Source organism: Cyprinus carpio, chromosome A8 (genome assembly GCF_018340385.1).
Source record: "Cyprinus carpio isolate SPL01 chromosome A8, ASM1834038v1, whole genome shotgun sequence".
Lineage (NCBI taxonomy): Eukaryota > Metazoa > Chordata > Actinopteri > Cypriniformes > Cyprinidae > Cyprinus > Cyprinus carpio.
This window is the reverse complement of record NC_056579.1, coordinates 21,491,788-21,509,860: the sequence shown is the minus strand read 5'-3', so window position 1 is coordinate 21,509,860 and position 18,073 is coordinate 21,491,788. Positions and strand designations below refer to the sequence as shown.

At 40.2% G+C, this 18,073-nt stretch overlaps 1 protein-coding gene across 1 annotated transcript; it reads left to right on the top strand.

The window, feature by feature from the left end:
- The first annotated feature begins 7,040 nt into the window (after positions 1–7,040).
- Positions 7,041–16,821, top strand: LOC109082139 (indoleamine 2,3-dioxygenase 2-like). The gene is made up of 10 exons (XM_042762783.1): positions 7,041–7,232; positions 8,196–8,291; positions 8,476–8,595; positions 8,691–8,809; positions 10,117–10,131; positions 10,443–10,542; positions 10,841–10,958; positions 11,042–11,093; positions 11,181–11,329; positions 16,268–16,821. The coding sequence occupies exons 1-10, from the start codon at positions 7,140–7,142 to the stop codon at positions 16,720–16,722; spliced, it is 1,317 nt and encodes a 438-aa protein (XP_042618717.1). The 5' UTR covers positions 7,041–7,139; the 3' UTR covers positions 16,723–16,821.
- Positions 16,822–18,073: the final 1,252 nt, after the last annotated feature.

Below are 18,073 nucleotides of genomic sequence, written 5' to 3'. Positions count from 1 at the left end.
AAACTCTGTTCATCTTCGGAACATAATTTAAGATATTTTGGATGAAAACAGGGAGGCTTGAGACTGTCCCAATAACTGCCAAGTAAATTACACTGTCACGGTCCAGAAAAGTATGAAAGACATCGTCAGAATAGTCCATCTGCCATCAGTGGTTCAAACGTTAAGTTTATGAAGTGACGAGAATACTTTTTGTATGCAAAGAAAACAAAAATAACGACTTTATTCTACAATCCGACTCCTCTGTGTCTCTCTGCATCACTGTAGTGCCATTTTTGAGAACAACCGCTAAATGCAAACTGTGTACGCTCTTCTGTGTCAGCCGCGCTGCACGGATACGCTGTTTTCATTCAAATCTAAGCGTAAATACATGTAGAAAATGGATCCTTGTGTCACGGCTGACACAGAAGAGCATATGCAGTTTGTCCGATGACGACTTCACCACTCCTGAAGTGTTTCCACATTTGTGTCCCATATGCATCAGGCTGAGACTAGGTCATCTGTAATCGCACTGCCTGTTTTACACTCTTTGGCCACCAGGTGGTATTGTGAGCAAATTAAGCCTTGAGGAATTAACCATTTTGTGAACCACTTGGCTGAAAAGCTTCAATGCTTCATGGGGCTTCATCTTGCCATCACTACGGGTATGTGACAAGTGGGACGGGGCCGAGATCTGTGGGAACGGAGCGAGGCCAGTGGAGTAAATGACAATAAGTGGCACCTGCGCCACTCACTGCAAAAGAGCTTCGGAAGGATAAAAAGAGTAACAACAGTGAAGGGCGAGAGAGCACCAGGCCTGGATTTTGTGTTGTTCTTATATTATGTTTTATACGGCAGTTGTCCATGAGGGGCTGCCGTTTTTACTTTCATTTTGTGTTTGTTAATTTGTTTATTAAAGTTTTGTGTTTAAATGTTCAATGGATCCCGCCTCCTTTTTCCCGATCTGTGAACTTTGTTGCAATAACCAAAAACTTCTGAACATGTTAAAACATGAACTACAGTGTAGTGTCTGTGTGCATATTTATAACATGACAAACAATCCTTATTTAAAGGGTTATTCAAGGTTAAATCTAAATTTAATACGTCTGAAGTAAACCTGAATTTTGTATCCCATTTCACTTCTGAAATTTGACATACATTATTTCCATATAAAAAAAAAATTGAGACTGTATACACTGTTCTTAAAAGCAAATGTTAAATATGTGCTATAAATAAAAAGTGCTTAATAGTTTAATACACAAATAAAACAGCAATTGAGATGGTATTCTTTATTGAAATGTAGTAGAGGCAAACAGTATTTGATACAAGTCATGAATGAAATCACAATCAACATCTTTGCAATGCATTTTGCAAATAAAATATGAAATTGTGGTGGGAAAAAAATTAAATGCAATTTGAAACTATACTGTAAAACCAGCAAATCATGAGTCAGTGAATAATTCATTCAGTGGTTTTCCAACGGCTTTATTTGGAACAATTTGCAAAATAGAGCAAGAACAGATGCATTAAGCAATTTTTGCCAAACGATGTTGATATTTGAAAGCACCATAACAAACAAGTCCATACCCCAACAGGACCACACTCATTTTTTAATAACTCCATCCTACACGTACTTACACAACCCTGGCAGTGACAATGGCAGAATCTGCTATGCCTAACTGTCTCAGTATATTCAAGAAAAAGGCAACACAGAAAACTTGTGTGAAAATGCAAAATAAACGTAAGTCACCTATCAAGAAGAAACAAAGCAACCTCAGCGTCCTATTCCCTTCCCGCTCCTTGGGTTTCTCAACCGCTGGAAAGCTGCTCCGATATTTACGTGGGTCCAACCTGATAATAACCCTTTTTTTTAATGTGTTGTTCCTCCAAAATTTTACTCTTTTTTATCTACCATCTCTCACCATCTATAGTTGATCTGCTAATATCCGTCCTGAGCGTTCTCTTATCCCTATCTTTACTAGACACACCCCTTATTGCTGATTGGCTGCGAGTATGTTTTGGGACTCCGCCCAACATTGTGGTTAAAAGCATTTCTTAAAAATCGCTTAGTGCACCTTTAATATTCTGTCAAAAATGGTTTAATCTCGAAAGCATTTCAGAGGGCATTTACACCTCTTTTCACAATAAGATAGCTATCTGATCAAAGAAAATACATTAAAGGGGTTAGCGGATGCTACATGCACTTTTACAAGTTGTTTGAACTGAAATGTGTGTTGTCAGTGTGTTTACACAACCACCCTATAATGAAAAAAAAATCCAACCAGTGTTTTTTATTATCTACTAAAATCTTTACCCCTTTCTCAAATCGAGCTGACCTCAGATGCCTGTCTATGTGACGTCACAAAAACAGGCCCCTCCCACAATAGTTTGATTGACAGTAGCGTTTCAGTGCAGACTGGACTGGTGTCTTTCCTTATACCCACCCTGAGTGAGCTGTCATCTGTCCAGCATTGTTTCACTGCCGGAGCAGATAGACAAGAATGACTCCTAAACGATTGAGGTGTTCTTGTTGTTGGATGTACTGTAATAATGAACACAGCAGTCTTCATTTTCTCCCAACATCTGAGCCGCTGAAGACGCAGTGGATTGTGTTTGTTTTTGAAGGGAATGCTCCCCCGATCTTTCCTAATGTGTCTATGTTCGCGCGAATCATTCGTGATCCAGCTTCACCAATAGAATAAGTAATTATAAGGTTTTTTTTTTTTATGAGTCTTTGCAAATCAACTTTCCTTATAATGTGCTAATTAGCAAGTTTCACGATGAATGCGGCTAAAGTAAACAGTCCCTCAGAGAGCGGCTCGGGAGAGAGGGGCGGGGTCAGCAGAGCACATTAAAGGGGCCAAATTATGTGATTTCAAGTTTTCCTTTCTCTTTGGAGTGTTCCATTTGTTCATGAATAGATAAGATCCCTAAAGTTGCAAAAACTAAAGTCTCAAACCCAAAGAGATATTTAAACACGCCCCCACATGTCTACTTCACTGTGTGGGAAGAATTGCATAACACCGCCCAAATGTTCACGCAAAGAAGATGGTGTAACTTTGATTCTTGCTGTAGTATTGCTGCCACCACTTTGTTTCATTGCAAAAGCAAAAATACTTTGTTTGGCCTTCCAAAAGAGGACACATGTAGAAATCAGTGGTTAAGAATACAAACAGTGTTCCAGAACAGTTCAACCCAAATATTTAGATGTGTTCAGCACATTTTATGGAGGACTGTTTCCTGATCCTGGGAGAGTAGCCTACAATGAAAGCTGGCCAATCAGAGCACACCTTGCTTTTCATAACGATGAGCTTTGTAAAAATCAACGCATTTCAGAAAGGCGGGGCACAGAGGAGAAACAATAATGTACAGTATGTGCAAAATAATGTGTTTTTTGAACCTTAAACCACATAAACACATTTCATTACACCAAATACATAAAATAATGTTCTTTTTTAGCAACGTCATATGACCCCTTTAACATTTAAAGGAAAATGCTACAAAACGGCTTGATCTGAAAAGGGCTGTTTTTGAAAGGGTAAAAAAGGTGTTTTTTACAGTACATTGAGAAATTTTAATCAAACTATGTTACATACTTTTCATTAAGATCCTAAAGAAGCATATCAACTTGAGGAAAATAAGCATCTGATGACCCCTTTTGAGTGACCAATTATAAACATTCCCAAAGCAAACCACCTCAGCAAATCATATCTGGAACAAATAGGTGGCCCACCGGACATTGCTCTTGTTTCTTTACCCCAGTCAGGGTTTTCCTCACATGACCCTTGATGCTCCAGATGATGACCCAGCCCAAAGGAAAGATGGTGTCAGGAGGCACATCTCATGCTTACTTTTCTTAGAGCCCAGCCAGTAAGAAAAGACAAAGCTGAAATGCCAGAAAAAACAGTGCCCTATGAGCCCATCTGAAATTCAGCTTGCATATATATTGCAGGTTTCTGTACTTCGCACCACAATTGGCACAGCCACCCCCTCAAGACGGTAATGCCCCTCTCCCTCTTCTGAACATGGACCAGATAGCAAGGGTTGTGCAGGTCCAACTACTTGAAAAACTTTGCCCTCTGCGCTACTTTGAACTCTGATGACATACAGAGTAGAGGGTACCTGTTCTTAATGATTGTTTCATTCAGCCCATGATAATCAGTGCTGGGACACAAAGATCCACCCTTCTTTTTCATGGAGAGGAATCCTGCCCTTGCTGGAGACGAGGAGTGATGGATGATGCTGACTGTCAGAGACTAGAGACAAATAGTTCTCCATGGACATTTGTTTGAGAGCGAACAAGGAGTAGAAGCACTTTTGATACAGAGAAGTTTTGGGGTTGGAGGTGGCTCAAGACCAACTGAAGACCTCACGCAGATTGTGGTACAAATTAGGATAAATCTGCATCCTCCTCCTGCAAAACAGAGACATACAGAAGAGGGCACAGACACAAGACAACTGGTATGAAAAAAGAACTCCATGCAAGATGTGTTCTCTGCCCAATTAATGAGAAGATTATGCTGTGACAGCCAAGGATGAGGCAAGCCACCAGAGAGTCAAACAGGAACAACACTAGATCCTCCCTGTGGTTGCCTGATAATTAAAGGGGTCATATAACGCTGCTAAAAATGACATTATTTTGTGTATTTGGTATAATGAAATGTGTTTATGCGGTTTAAGGAACAAAAAAAAAATTACAAACCACATACTCCACAAAATTGATTCTCCTCTATGCCCCGCCTTCTGAAACACGTTGATTTTTACAAGGCTCATTGGTCTGAAAACCGAAGTGTGCTCTGATTGGCCAGCTATCCAGTGCGTTGTGATTGGCCGAATACCTCAAGCCTGTGACAGAAATGTTACGCCCCTTAACATATTGTGATGCCTTGTCCGGCTGGAGTGACTAGACATAAACATTAACCCCATTATAAACATGATTTCTAGTCGTGTCTTCTTTTGGAAGGCCAAACAAAGTAGTTTCGCTTTCTTAACGAAACAACATCACACACCATGGCCTTGAGTGAGCGGAAGCCAGAGGCCTAGATTGAGTGGAGGCCGGATTGAGTGAGCAGTGGTGGGCGTGCTTGAGAATGGCTCGGCTGGCGGATTATATGAAGGAGCGTCCGTTGGGCTTGCGGCAACCACATGTGACGACCATGGGCTGGACTCCTCTTTATCCACGGTGAAACCAGATCCGGCGATCCACAGTGCAAAGATGATGTATTTCCTTAGGGACCAGCATTGATCAGCCCCAGGAAGGCTGAAGCGGATATCGACCTCTTTTGGAAGGCCAAACAAAGTAGTTTTGCTTTCACAGTGAAACACACAGTGTCTATGCGACATGGCGGCGGCAACAACAACACTACAATTAGAATAAAAGGTTCGCCTTCTTTCTTTGCGTGAATATCTGGGCAGCGTTTTGCAAATCTTCCTACATAGTGACTTAGAGATGTGGGGGCGTGTTAGAACGAGCCGTTTTAGGGGTGTGTGGACGAGTCTTATCTTTTATGAAGAATATCTCTTTGGATTTGAGACTTTAGTCTTTGCAACTTTACAGATCTTCTTTATGCACCAAGAGCTTGTAACACTCCAAAGAGAAAGGAAAAATTGAAATCGCACCATATGACCCCTTTAAACTCCCTGGAGATGTGATGTAATGATGATGGCCAACTCACAAACATCAAGGGCATGGGTGGTGAGGACTTGAATGGGAACACTATTCTTGATCACCCACTTAGCACCTATGAATTTCCCCTATTCCCCATATGAGTCAATAAGTACTCATCAGGACTCCCCTGGTTACCGATGAGCAAGGGATTTACCGGACAGGGAGAAGCAGTATGACCTTGACGGCCACAGTACAGACACAGACCCTTGGAAAGATGATGCTCCTTGTCCTCCATAGTCAGGTGCAACCTGCCCACCTGTATGGGGTTATATTTGGTCGGAACTTCCACAACTCAGAAAGCAAACAGGAGCTCAGAGCAATCAGCCTATAACCTGATGGAAGGACTTTGGACTCTGTGTCGCAAATCCATGCAATGGTCCAGGCGAATGGCATAGATCATTGCTGACCATCTGCCCTGAAAAAGTGGCACTAAAAGACAAGGATACTTATTGCCAAAGACAGTTCTGTCAAAGTCCTTGATATTCTTGATAATGAAAACGTGGAAATCAGCACAATACAAAGCTTCTGACCCCACAAAGCAGCACCTCAGTCAGCAGCTGTCACCATTTGGCACCTTGAAGCTTGACCGTCAAACTAATGGAGGGTCCCTCTGCTGGGTCCATACTGGCCAGAGTGTGATGTCAAGATCTGTTTGGGAGAGGACCCAAAAGTAGAGAAATGCTTAACAAAAACTTTATTAACAGTCAGTAAACATAAAAACAAACAAACAAAAAAAAAAAAAAAACCTTGGAGTCCTAAGCCAAACTCCAACCGGCTGGGTAGATGAATGAAAAAGAGTCAGGATCAGGTAAGAGTCAAAGCCAGAGACACTGATCAAACTCAAAGATGACTAATTTTTTTAGGTCAGAGGCAGGCAGAGGTCAAAACCAGAAAACAGTCCACTTCGACTAGATCAGAGATCTGAGCCAGAATTAGTACCAGGACAATGTAGATTATCAAACTTGGAGAAGTCAGGTAACCAGGATTCCTCTGGCAAAACTAGGCAGAGACAGCATGAAGATGGAATTGACATAGACAAGATAAAATATACCAATTGAGCACCTTGAGCACAAGTCTTGTAAAGTCAAATTAAACTATATAACTCTCAACCGTAGTACCTTGCTGAATGTGTAATTATATACCATCACACATTAAAATGTCTTTATTTAGCTTAAGATGGCACAATGCAATTACAGAATTATCCTTTTATTGCAGGTTATGACAACTGTTTCTGTAGTGCGTCTTTGGTTTTTACACATGCATACACATATGATTTCTGATAGAGGAAGTGTGGAAAGGTCATTACTAACGGTAGAACAGAAACACATAGAGAGAGAGAGAGAGAGAGAGAGAGAGAGAGAGAGAGAGAGAGAGAGAGAGAGTTTTATTGCTTGACAAATGAGGTTCATTCAACTTTTAGCATAGAACGCTGACAGTTGCATATGCCCAGTGCTTGCTAAACAGAAAATCAGTCACTAGTATTTTACAGAAAATTATGGACACTAAAGTGAAAAATACAGAGACACCAATGTCCTTGAAGCAGTTTCACATCTCTGAGGATTATGGGTTTATTCTTCCTGAGCCTCTGGTAGGTCATCACACTTACTGTATAAGATTGTGTTAGCTGCAGCACATCATTTGTTTATATACATTTTTTTGTTTTTTAAACATTGTAATAAGAATGTATTATATTGGTGTTTTATGCAATGTACAATATTATTAATATAATATAATACAACTAATATTAGTACAATATTAGTTTCATGCAATGTACAATATAAATTTGCCTTTTCCTTACCTGTTCATTCAACTGGTAAGGAAAAGGCAAATTTATGACAAAGAAGCAATTTATTGCTCTCAAGTAAAGCTACAGTTTGTTTCATTACTTGGTAGTAACACACTGAGAGTGTCCAAGTTACTGTGCTGGTCAGAATGTTTTAAACTATTAATTTGAAATCATATACAGTCAGTATATCCAGACACTGTAAGACTGATATATGAAAGCATTAGACTTCGGCATTGTTTGCTTTCTGAGTGACCTTTATCTATTTGTTTTAATGGTAAATAGGTTAACACAAAACTTTGCTCCCCAAAGACGCAATTTCATCATTTCAGCAGTGCACATTCAAAAAAGCAGACAGATGGTGATCTTAGAAAACTAGACCAATTTAGTAGGATTTCAATGTAAATTTGGTGACAAGTGCAGTTAATTTTTTTAGCTTCAAAGGTAGTGAATTGTTAACTTTGACTCACATTTAGTATCTGGGACCATGCTTCTCTTTCAATGATTGGTGCAAAACTATGAAACCACCTCAAGATACACCTTTGGACTATGTACTTTGTTGTATTTAACTCTTTGGCTGAGAAAAAGCATAAATGTATGGATATATGATTTATGATTTGACATAAACTGAATATGCAGTATGTGTAGGATTTTCTTATATGAAAGCACATTTGCATAACAGTAAATGTAATGAAAAATGATCAAGAATATATATATATTACGTTACATATTATTGTGTTATGGACTCATATCTACATTGTGTTTCAGAAAGACCTTCCGGTGTACTACAAGCCCTGGATGGACATTGCCAGAAATATGCCAGAACTCATCTCTTCCCATTCTTTGCGCCTCCGAATTCATAATGTATGATTTTTCATACTAAATACACAGTACACAACATCCAATCTAACAATCTTTTGTGACGTACCAAGTAGAAAATAAACACCAGAAAATGGTGATGGTGAGAAGGGATGCAGGGTCTGAAAAAGGTTAATAATCCAATTATGATTGGTCTTGTGATTGTTTCATATTCTGTATCTTATCTCAGATGCCTCTGTTGGAGACTCATTTGTTGCGGACTCATCATGAGCTGCGTTTGGCCCATCTGGCTTTGAGCATAATGACTATGGGTTACGTATGGCAGGAGGGAGAGAGAGAAACAGTAAAAGTACAACAATAATTTTTTATGCATTCCACACCACTAAAAGGTCTGAACTGCAGAATTGAACTGTTTGACTCTTTATGTTTGTCATGAACCTCCAGGTGCTTCCGCAGAGTCTGTCAGTGCCGTTCTGTGAGGTGTCTCAGAGATTGGGTCTGCCCCCGATTCTCATCCACGCTGACACAGTCCTCGCCAACTGGAAGAAAAAAAATTTAGATGGGTAAACTCACTGATCCATACTAACTTATTGTGTTTTGATATGTAGTAATATTTTATCCTGCCTTGTTTTTACTAAAAATAATTATTTAATTAGGATCAATACCAGCTATCAGTGGGCATTTCTATTCATCTCAATGCTGGCGCAGGACCCCTACAACTACAATTTAATTAAAATCTTTGCCCAAGGTTGCTCAGTGGTTTGTTTTCCAAAGGCACAGTTAACCAACTATGGTAGCAAGATCTGTTGTTACTAATATAGTTCAATTATTTGGTGATTCCCGAAACCATATTTCCAATGAACATTCACAAACGGCATCACAAACTTGTGTGGTTGGAACTGCAGCTCTCAACCTGTAGTTAGTAAAATAGTTTCTGATTAGTATGACATGTGGACTTAGATCATCATACAAATTTAATTCTACTTATTACAAACAATGTATTTAAACCCAAACAAAAATAACTCTACTAAAAATAAAAACAAGTTACACTGTAGTTAGAATAACTGTAGTAAAAAGAACAGCATAGTAACTTGCCAAATCATGACCCCTTCCTGGTCATCACACCAACATACGCTTATTATTTCTGCAGTATGTACACTGCACAGTTTGCACATTTTCACTATGCACGGATGACCCGAATGACAAACTGTCCTATCAAGGTGTCAGGGTTTGGTTTGTTCGCATGAATAGTAAGCCCCTGCTGGTGTATGTTGTAACTACAACTTCAGGGCAAAAGTCATCTTTCCGCATTAAAAAAAGTTGCAATAGATTCTGACACACACACACACACACACACATTTTTTTTTTACACACACACACACAACACACACACACATACACAACACACACACACAAAAAACCTTCAAGAGATATAAAATTTAATAAAAAATAAAATCTCTATAAAATTTCCCACAAAGTCCCCTGTATACAATTTAAAAATATCTGTAAAATTTGTATAAAAAAAAAAAAAAAAAAAAAAAAAACTCATGAATTTGATATCATTAGTATGCTGTTGTCATTAGTACAATGTTGATAAACGTTCATAAAATTGTTCACGAAAGAAATTCACTGGATAATGTTTTTTTTTTTTTTTTTTTTTTTTTTTTCGGAATCAACTTGAAATGAATTTACATTCATGTGTAATGACATTTAACAGAATGTTATAAACTTGTTAAAATCACTTTTTTCAATTAAAAAAGATTATTTAGAAAATCAGCTATATTTCAAATGTGATGTGTATTATAAAGCAAACTAACTGGTAATGGTATTTCTTTTTTTTTCACCCACAACTGTCATGGATTGTTCCCAGACCTTTTTCCATGGAGTAAGTATTATAATGAATTAACAGAAACGTGTGTTAAATATTACTAATGTGTAGAACCAGCAGAGGGAGCCATCTCATTATGTTCAGTGTGGAATATGTAAATATGCTTTGTTTGAAATCAGAACCTCTTTAGTGCAAGTGACCTTACAATTCCATCCTTCTGCCAAGAATTAGACACTAAAAACAAACAAATAATAATAATACTAATAATCTTTGCAATATGTTGTAAACCACATGTTGGTCTAAGTTGTGGCTAGTGCTTCTGAAGCATTGGTCTGTCATTCATGGTGACTGTTCTTGCTTCCTGAAAGGAACTTGGAGTTGTTGCTGACATTGCCTGGTGGGGAAAGTGTAAGAGGATTTTTTCTGGTGACCCTGCTGGTGGAGCTGGCAGCTGTTCCTGGCCTGAAGGTCTGACACCTTTACAAATGCCACAGTTCACAGACAGAGCATAATAGCCAAGAATTTGTTTTCACACACAAGTATATAATTCATTACATTACAATTAAATTAAACAAATAAAAAAAAAAAATAAAAAGCAATACATACAATCAAACATAAAATAAATTTTGAAGTAGAAAGTCTGAAACAGTACTGTCTTGAATAATAATTTTTGTTTTATTTACTTTGAAAATAACTTCACAGTGTGATATTACCATCTGATTACATTTCTGTACCATGGTAATACTAGCAGTTTCTTTTTTCACAGGCTATCCTTGATGTCATCAATGGCATCCATTATAATGATGTTGCTATGGTCACCAAAGCTCTAGATGTTGTCAGTCAGGCCATAGACAGCATGAAACAGGCCCTTAAACTAATGCATGGTAATACTTTCAAGTGAAAATAATTAACTTTTATTCAAATGGTTTTAATACTTCAAGTGGCAAATAAATGTTCACCGTTTCAGAATATGTAGATCCCTCCATATTCTATGGCATTATGAGGATTTATCTGTCTGGGTAAGTCATACTGTAGGTTTCATTTTTTTAATTTTCTTCAGAGTTCGTTTGAATCTATAAAAATGTTCTTCTGCATGTGGGTGTTAGATGGAAAGATAATCCATCAATGCCAGAAGGTCTTGTGTACGAGGGAGTTCAGGAGAAGCCAATGGAGTTTTCAGGTGGCAGTGCTGCTCAGAGTAGTATCTTACACTGCTTTGATGAGCTGCTGGGAGTCCAACATGAAGGCAGCACCGGTAAGAGAACTGTAATTGTTCTTCTGATTAAATCATTCTTGATTTAAATGTTTGCCTTGCAATTACAGTAATGATTTTTTTCTGGATAACATCAGGTGTTACACAAACATGTGGAGCCAATTATTAAAGAAATAGGGGATCATTTCATTTGCAACATAAAATTTTCAAGGCTTTTCAAACCACAGAGGCCTATAAAGGGGTGCTTATAAAAGGATTTTACTGAATCTATTTAAAATCTATTTGCCGTGGTTCAGTCATCTGTTTAGGATGCCTCATGTACGCTTGCCAGTGGAGGTGTTCCAGGCATGTCCAACTTAGGGGAGACCCTGGGGCAGACCCAGGACATGCTGGAGGGGAACACCTTTGGGTCCCTCAGGATGAACTGGTGTACGTGGCCAGGGAAAAGGACATATGGGTGTCCTTACTCAGCCTACTGCCACCAAGACCGATCCCGGATAAGTGGCGGAAAATGGATGGATATTTTTAAGCCTACCAAAGTTATTGCATTAACTTATATATATTAAATATATATTTTATAGAAAATAATATAAAAATGCATAAAATATCTTTATTGCAATTGCATTTAAAATGTATTTATATACATGTCCTCATAGTATTAAAAAAAAGACAGTATTTAAATATTTAAATGGTAAAGTAAATATTTTCCAAATAATGTTATCTGTAGTATTATTATATTTGTTAAAAATATTTTATAACTGTAATTTTATAAATATAATTCAGGTATAATTCAGGGGTTTCAGGTATACCCTATGTTCTGGGGACAAAATGTCCCCTCAAAGATGCCAATACCTGATGAGGAAAACAGCTTATTAATCATACTAAGTAATGTTTTTTGAAAATCTAAAAATTCAGAAAATTTTCTGAGAGGGATAGTTGTTAGGATTAGGGTAAGAGGATAGAAAATACAGTTTGCACAGTATAAAAATCATTACGTCCCAACATATCTGTGCGTGTGATTTAGATTATTTTTATTAGTTTTATTCACCAAAGACATATTAAAAAGTGACAGTAAAAGTTTAGATAAAAAAGATTCATATAAAATAAGTGCTGTTTATTTGCTCGTTCCTTTCTGTATATCAAATAATAGTCAAAATGTATTATAGTCTTTATAAAAATATGAAGCAACACAAATGTTTCCAACATTGATAATAATGAGAAAAATCACCAAATCAAAACAACATATTAAAATCATTTCACAATGAACACTTGAAAAATAATACTGAAAAAACAACTCTTAAAAACAAGAATTGATAACAGGAATAAATTACATTTTACAACATATTAAAATAGAAAACAGTTGTTTTAAATTGTAATGATATTTCAAAATCTTATAAATGCAGCATAATGTCAAAACCTTAATTTAACATTAAACATCTGACCCCAAACTTTCGAACGCTAGTGTATATAGCCCTGCATATAATACAAAGCCCGTTCCAGAATTTTTTTTTTTTTTTTTAATTTATAAATGTCAGATAAAAACAAAAGACAAACATAGTTTCCTATCTGTCGTTCACTACAAGTTATGCCACTCCCCGTGCATATGGGTGTAAATAGGCCACAGGTGCATCCACTCTTCAGATTTTTGCTTCAGAGCCAAGTAGTTGATGTTCTTCACTACAAAGCCAGTTCATCTTTGTGTTGAAAGATGGCTGTTCCTGGTTAGTGTTACGGCACAGTACAGTGGTGTCCCTGCAGCAGTGATTCCCCTGGGCGCTTCGACTGAAAGAGCAGTTTTTCCTAAAAGAGCAAATCACGGACGATTTGCACCTTTTTCAAGATGCCGTTTCATCCGTGTCCTTCTTGATGCGGTTGATTCCTGTCCTCTGTTGACGGCCACGATCGCTGTCTACAGTGTCTGGGCCTTCAGCACGCTGAAAAGATGCTTGTGGAAGAGTCATGCGTCTATTGTGGGCGTATGACCATGGCATCACTGCGATTGAGTCTCTTTTTCCTCAAGGGGAGCAGAGCAGACCCCTCTGTCACTACCCGCTTAAGCTTATAGTGCTGCGGGCCAAGCTGCCTCCTCCCTGCATGCCATGGCTATCCTGCAGGTACACTAAGTCAAGGCACTAAAACAAATGCACGAAGGTAGTACCGACCCGAGGTTGATGCAGGAGCTGTGCACAGTGACTGACCGACCCAATGGCCAGCGGTAACCACATTATCAAAGAAAGAGTGGTTTCCTTTTCCTTCGGGTTGCAAAGTTCGTGGGTTGACAGTGAGCAACGCACTGCTTCCTCACCCTCACCCATGATGCCCCCTATCGCTAGTGGCCAAGAGATTGCGGTTCGGAGATGCAACGCCTCTCCACGTGTCTCTGGCCAGACCCTCCGGGGGCTCGGGGAGTTTTGCTGCGATGACTCAGACCGTGATGCCTTATAGGCCACCCAGCAGAACTCCCCTTCGTTGCACCACTGCAGGTACATCGTCTGTCGCTTTGGTGCCACTTGTACGGAGTTTGGGAGCGTGGCTTGCGCTGGCCAACCTGTCCCGCTGGCTCATTCGGACAGTTTGACTCGGCCACATGATTCAGTTTGCCAGGCAACATCCAAAGTTCAACGACATTCTTGAGACTTCGATTGCAGTCTGAGACGCCTCTGTCTTGTGCGAGGAGATAGCTGTCCTGTTGGCGAAGGATGCAATCGAGCCAATCCCTCCAGCCGAGATGAGGAATGGGTTTTACAGCCCTTACTTCATCGTACCTAAGTAGGGTGGTGTTCTTTGACCTATCTTGGATCTGCGAGTCTTGAATCATGCCCTTCACAAGCTTCCGGTCAAGGTGCTGACACAGAAACGTATTATCAAATGCGTTCAAGCCCGGGATTGGTTTGCAGCAATCGACCTGAAGGCCTCTCACTTTCATGTCTCAATACTTCCTCGTCACAGACTGTTCCTATGGTTTGCGTTAGAGGGTCGTGCATGGCAGTACAAGGTCCTCCCTTTTGGGCTCTCCCTGTCCCCCTGCATCTTCAAGAAAGTTGCGGAGGGTGCCCTTGCCTCACTATGGGATGTGGGCATCAGGATCCTCAACTATCTTGACAACTGGCTTATCATGGCCCGGTCGCGAGAGAAGTTGTGCAATCAAAGGGAGTTGGTGCTTCGGCACCTCAGTCAGTTGGGGCTTCAGGTCAACTGAGAAAAGATCAAGCTCTCCCCTGTGCAGAGAATCTCTCATCTTGGTATGAGGTTAGCATTTTTGGTAAGTGAAGAGTGCCTTGTGTTTGGATGGCCTACTCTCACATTGCCTTGAGACCTGGCCTGGATATGTACCCAAGGTTCCCACCACTCCCTTCCGAGATCAGGTGTTGAACCTGCAAGCGCTGGGCCCAGAGGAGGCAGATCCAGCCTTGGTGTTGCTGTGTCCTGTAACATCACTAATAAACGACGACCACCCCCACAATAGATCCAGCAACTCTGAGCAGCTCCTTGTCTGCTTTGGAGGTCAGCAGAAAGGGAAGGCTGTTTCCAAGCAGAGGTTGGCCCACTGGATAGTGGATGCCATCCCCTTGGCGTACCAATCCCAAGGCGAGCCGTGCCCCCTGTGGGTGAGAGCCCACTCCACTTGAAGTGTTGCCTCCTCCTGGGCGCTGGCACACAGCGCTTCTCTGGCAGCCATCTGTCGAGCTGCGGGCTGGGTGAAATCTAACACCTTGTGAAGAGACGGGTTTTTTTCCGTATGTTGGGTACCAGGTAATTGGCGGGAAGATCTGGCTCGGTGTCCCGTTTGCTGCGCCATTCCCCCTCGAGTGATGCGAGTGCCTTTCTTCTCCCAGTAGAGTTCCCCGGTTGGCGAACCCTGGTCGAGCATCCTCCAGTACCCCCAGCAGTCTGACTCCAGGTCCAGGTCCAGTACTGGTGTTAGCATGCCCGGAGTCCCGGTCAGCCCCTGTACTGGGCTAGGTGTCCATATGGTTTGATTCCCTAAGGGTAATCCAATATGTTCATTACACAAAGTAATCCTTCCCTCTCTAAAAACACATCTCTCCCCTACAAAACACCCGCTCTGTTAGTTTCTTCTGGCAGTTGTTCCATCCCTTCTCTAAGGTAGGACCGACTCCATTTGTAGTACTGCCCCTGGGTCAGTCCATATCAGTATTTCCACATGTCACATCCCTAAAGGTAGGATGTGGTCTCCATAGCTAACTTTTCCCTTAAGGCTCGCTTCCCCATCATTCTGCCAGGCTGAAAGAACAAATAGGAAATATCTGAAGTAAACTTTCACTGAAGGTTGAAATCCCTTCCAAAAACTTTTTTGTGGACAGAATTAGCATCATGGCTTTCTCCAGCAGTGATGTACTTACCGTTTGGTCCCCTTCGTTACCAAGGTCAGTGAATTTGCGCTGGGGCTTTGGGAAGGTTACGACCTTAGTGTAGCTTTTGTGGCATACTACGGCTTGTCAACAATTGCAGCGCCAAAGGGTTGTGACGGTGTTCAGGTTGTGGAGTTTTCCATAGACCCCATATGTCGTTCGACATGGCTCGTAGTTACAGACAGATAGGGAACGTCTCAGCTATGTACTTAACCCTCATTCCATGATGGAGGGAATGGAGACATTATGTCCCCATGCCACAACCGTGAACCATTTGCTGTTGCTGGGACATGTTCTCGGCTCCTCAGTGTAAATCCTGAAGAGTGAATGCACCTGTCGCCTATTTATACCCATATGCACGGGGAGAGGTTCAAAATCCACTGGGCAATTTTTATTGGCATTTTCTCTTAAACTTAGTGATGAATGACCTCCCAAGTGAGACCCCATATGTCTTTTGACATAATGTCTCCATTCCTTCCATCAGGGAACGAGGGTTACGTACATAACTGAGACATTTAAAATACATGTTTGCATTTTAATGCTACATACATCAAGACATGCCATTATATTTAAATATTTTCATTATATTTAAATATGTTCAATACAGGGGCCTTCCTGAGAAGAATGAGGGACTACATGCCGCCCTCTCATAAGCATTTCATTGAAAACATCTCTAGTCACCCGTCTCTGCGCAGTTTTGTGCTCCAGCAAGCGGATGAGGGTCTAACACACACATTTGAGCAGTGTGTGGCTCGCTTGGTGGACTTTCGGAATTACCACATCAACATTGTCACACGTTACATCACTATCCCGGCCTCCCGTGCCAAACAGCTCCGTGCCAACAACCAGGGTTTGCCTGAAGAGCTGGATGCAATCAGAAGAGCACCAACAGCACTGGAGGAAAGAGGTACTGGAGGGTCAGGGATTATCACCTTTCTGAAGACAGTGCGTGACAAAACCAAAGACACTTCCATCTCAAAATGCACTAATGGGAACCAAGTTTTGCCAGACCCGTCAATGACAGAAATACAGAAGGCTGCATCTGAGCTCACAATAGAATAAAAATAGCACCAAAGTATTATCACCAAAGTAAATCATGCACTATGGTAAACGTGTTTTTATAAATCAACATACGTAATTTAGGGTGAGATTACAAATACAGACAGCAGTACTTCCCATTCACTGTATAACACAAACAAACACTGACTCCCTCTTACTTTAGCGAGGGCTTCATTCAAACTCTCTTTAACAATGTGCACCCCTGAATAATGAAGTAATGTTTGTGTTTCCTCCAGTTTTTTAAGACTAAGTCTTACTAGGGAATATCCGATTTGTCTGCTTACATGGCACACGCAAATGCATGTATCCGATTCATATCTGATTTATTACCACATATGAATGAGGCCTAAATCCGATCTGAGAAAATCGGAATCCATGCGTTTTTTTCCTGCTTACAGGTTCACCGGTCATATCTGATCTGTGCCACATGAGAGGAAAAAATCGGAATTGGGTCACTTGAACCATGCAGTGTAAATGGGGCCTAAGAGCCTAATATGGGTTTAAAAGTAAGCACTAATCATTAAAAAAAAACAGATTTGATACATGGAGAATTTAAAGGGATAGTTCACCCCGAAAATTGAAAACCCTGTCATTAATTACTCACCCTCATGTCGTTTCAAACCCATAAGATCTTCATTCATCTTCGGAACGCAAATGAACATATTTTTGATGAAATCCAAAAGCTTTCTAACCCTGCATAGACAGCAAGGGAACTACCATGTTCAAGGTCCAGAAAGGTAGTAGGGACATTGGTAAAATAGTCCATGTGACATTAATGGTTCAACCTTAATTTTATGAAGCTACAGGAATACCTTTTGCGCTAAAAAACAAAACAAAAATGATGACTTTGTTCAAAAACTTCTTCTCTTCCATGTCAATCTTCGACGCGCGCCCATGACAGTACCATGACACATGTGTGTAGTGCTGCTGACGCAGGAGCTGTCATTCTGACATAGAACCTGGAAGCGCTGCGCCTTGTTTACAAGCAGAGGAACGGACATGCATGCGTCATGGTACTGTTATGTCGAAGACTGACTTTGACAAGAAATTGTTAGATAAAGTCGTTAATTTAGTTTTCTTTGGGCACAAAAAGTATTTTCGTAGCTTCATAAAATTACAGTTGAACTGATGTCACATTGACTATTTTATCAATGTCCTTACTTCCTTTCTGGGCCTTGAAAGTGGTAGTTGCGTTGCTGTCTATGCAGGGTCAGAAAGCTTTCATCAAAAATATCTTAATTTATGTTCCGAAGATGAACGAAGGTCTTATGGGTTTGGAACGATTTTCATTTTTGGGTGAACTATCCCGTAAAACACAAATTATGACACTATATAACAAAATATAATCATGTTG

Excerpts from the sequence above, each read along its gene's own strand:
- LOC109082139 (XM_042762783.1), top strand. The coding sequence starts at position 7,140 with ATGGACACTAAAGTGAAAAATACAGAGACACCAATGTCCTTGAAGCAG. Across the intron at positions 8,292-8,475 it reads TGCGCCTCCGAATTCATAAT|ATGCCTCTGTTGGAGACTCA; the intron begins GTATGATTTTTC and ends ATCTTATCTCAG. Across the intron at positions 10,959-11,041 it reads GGCCCTTAAACTAATGCATG|AATATGTAGATCCCTCCATA; the intron begins GTAATACTTTCA and ends TCACCGTTTCAG.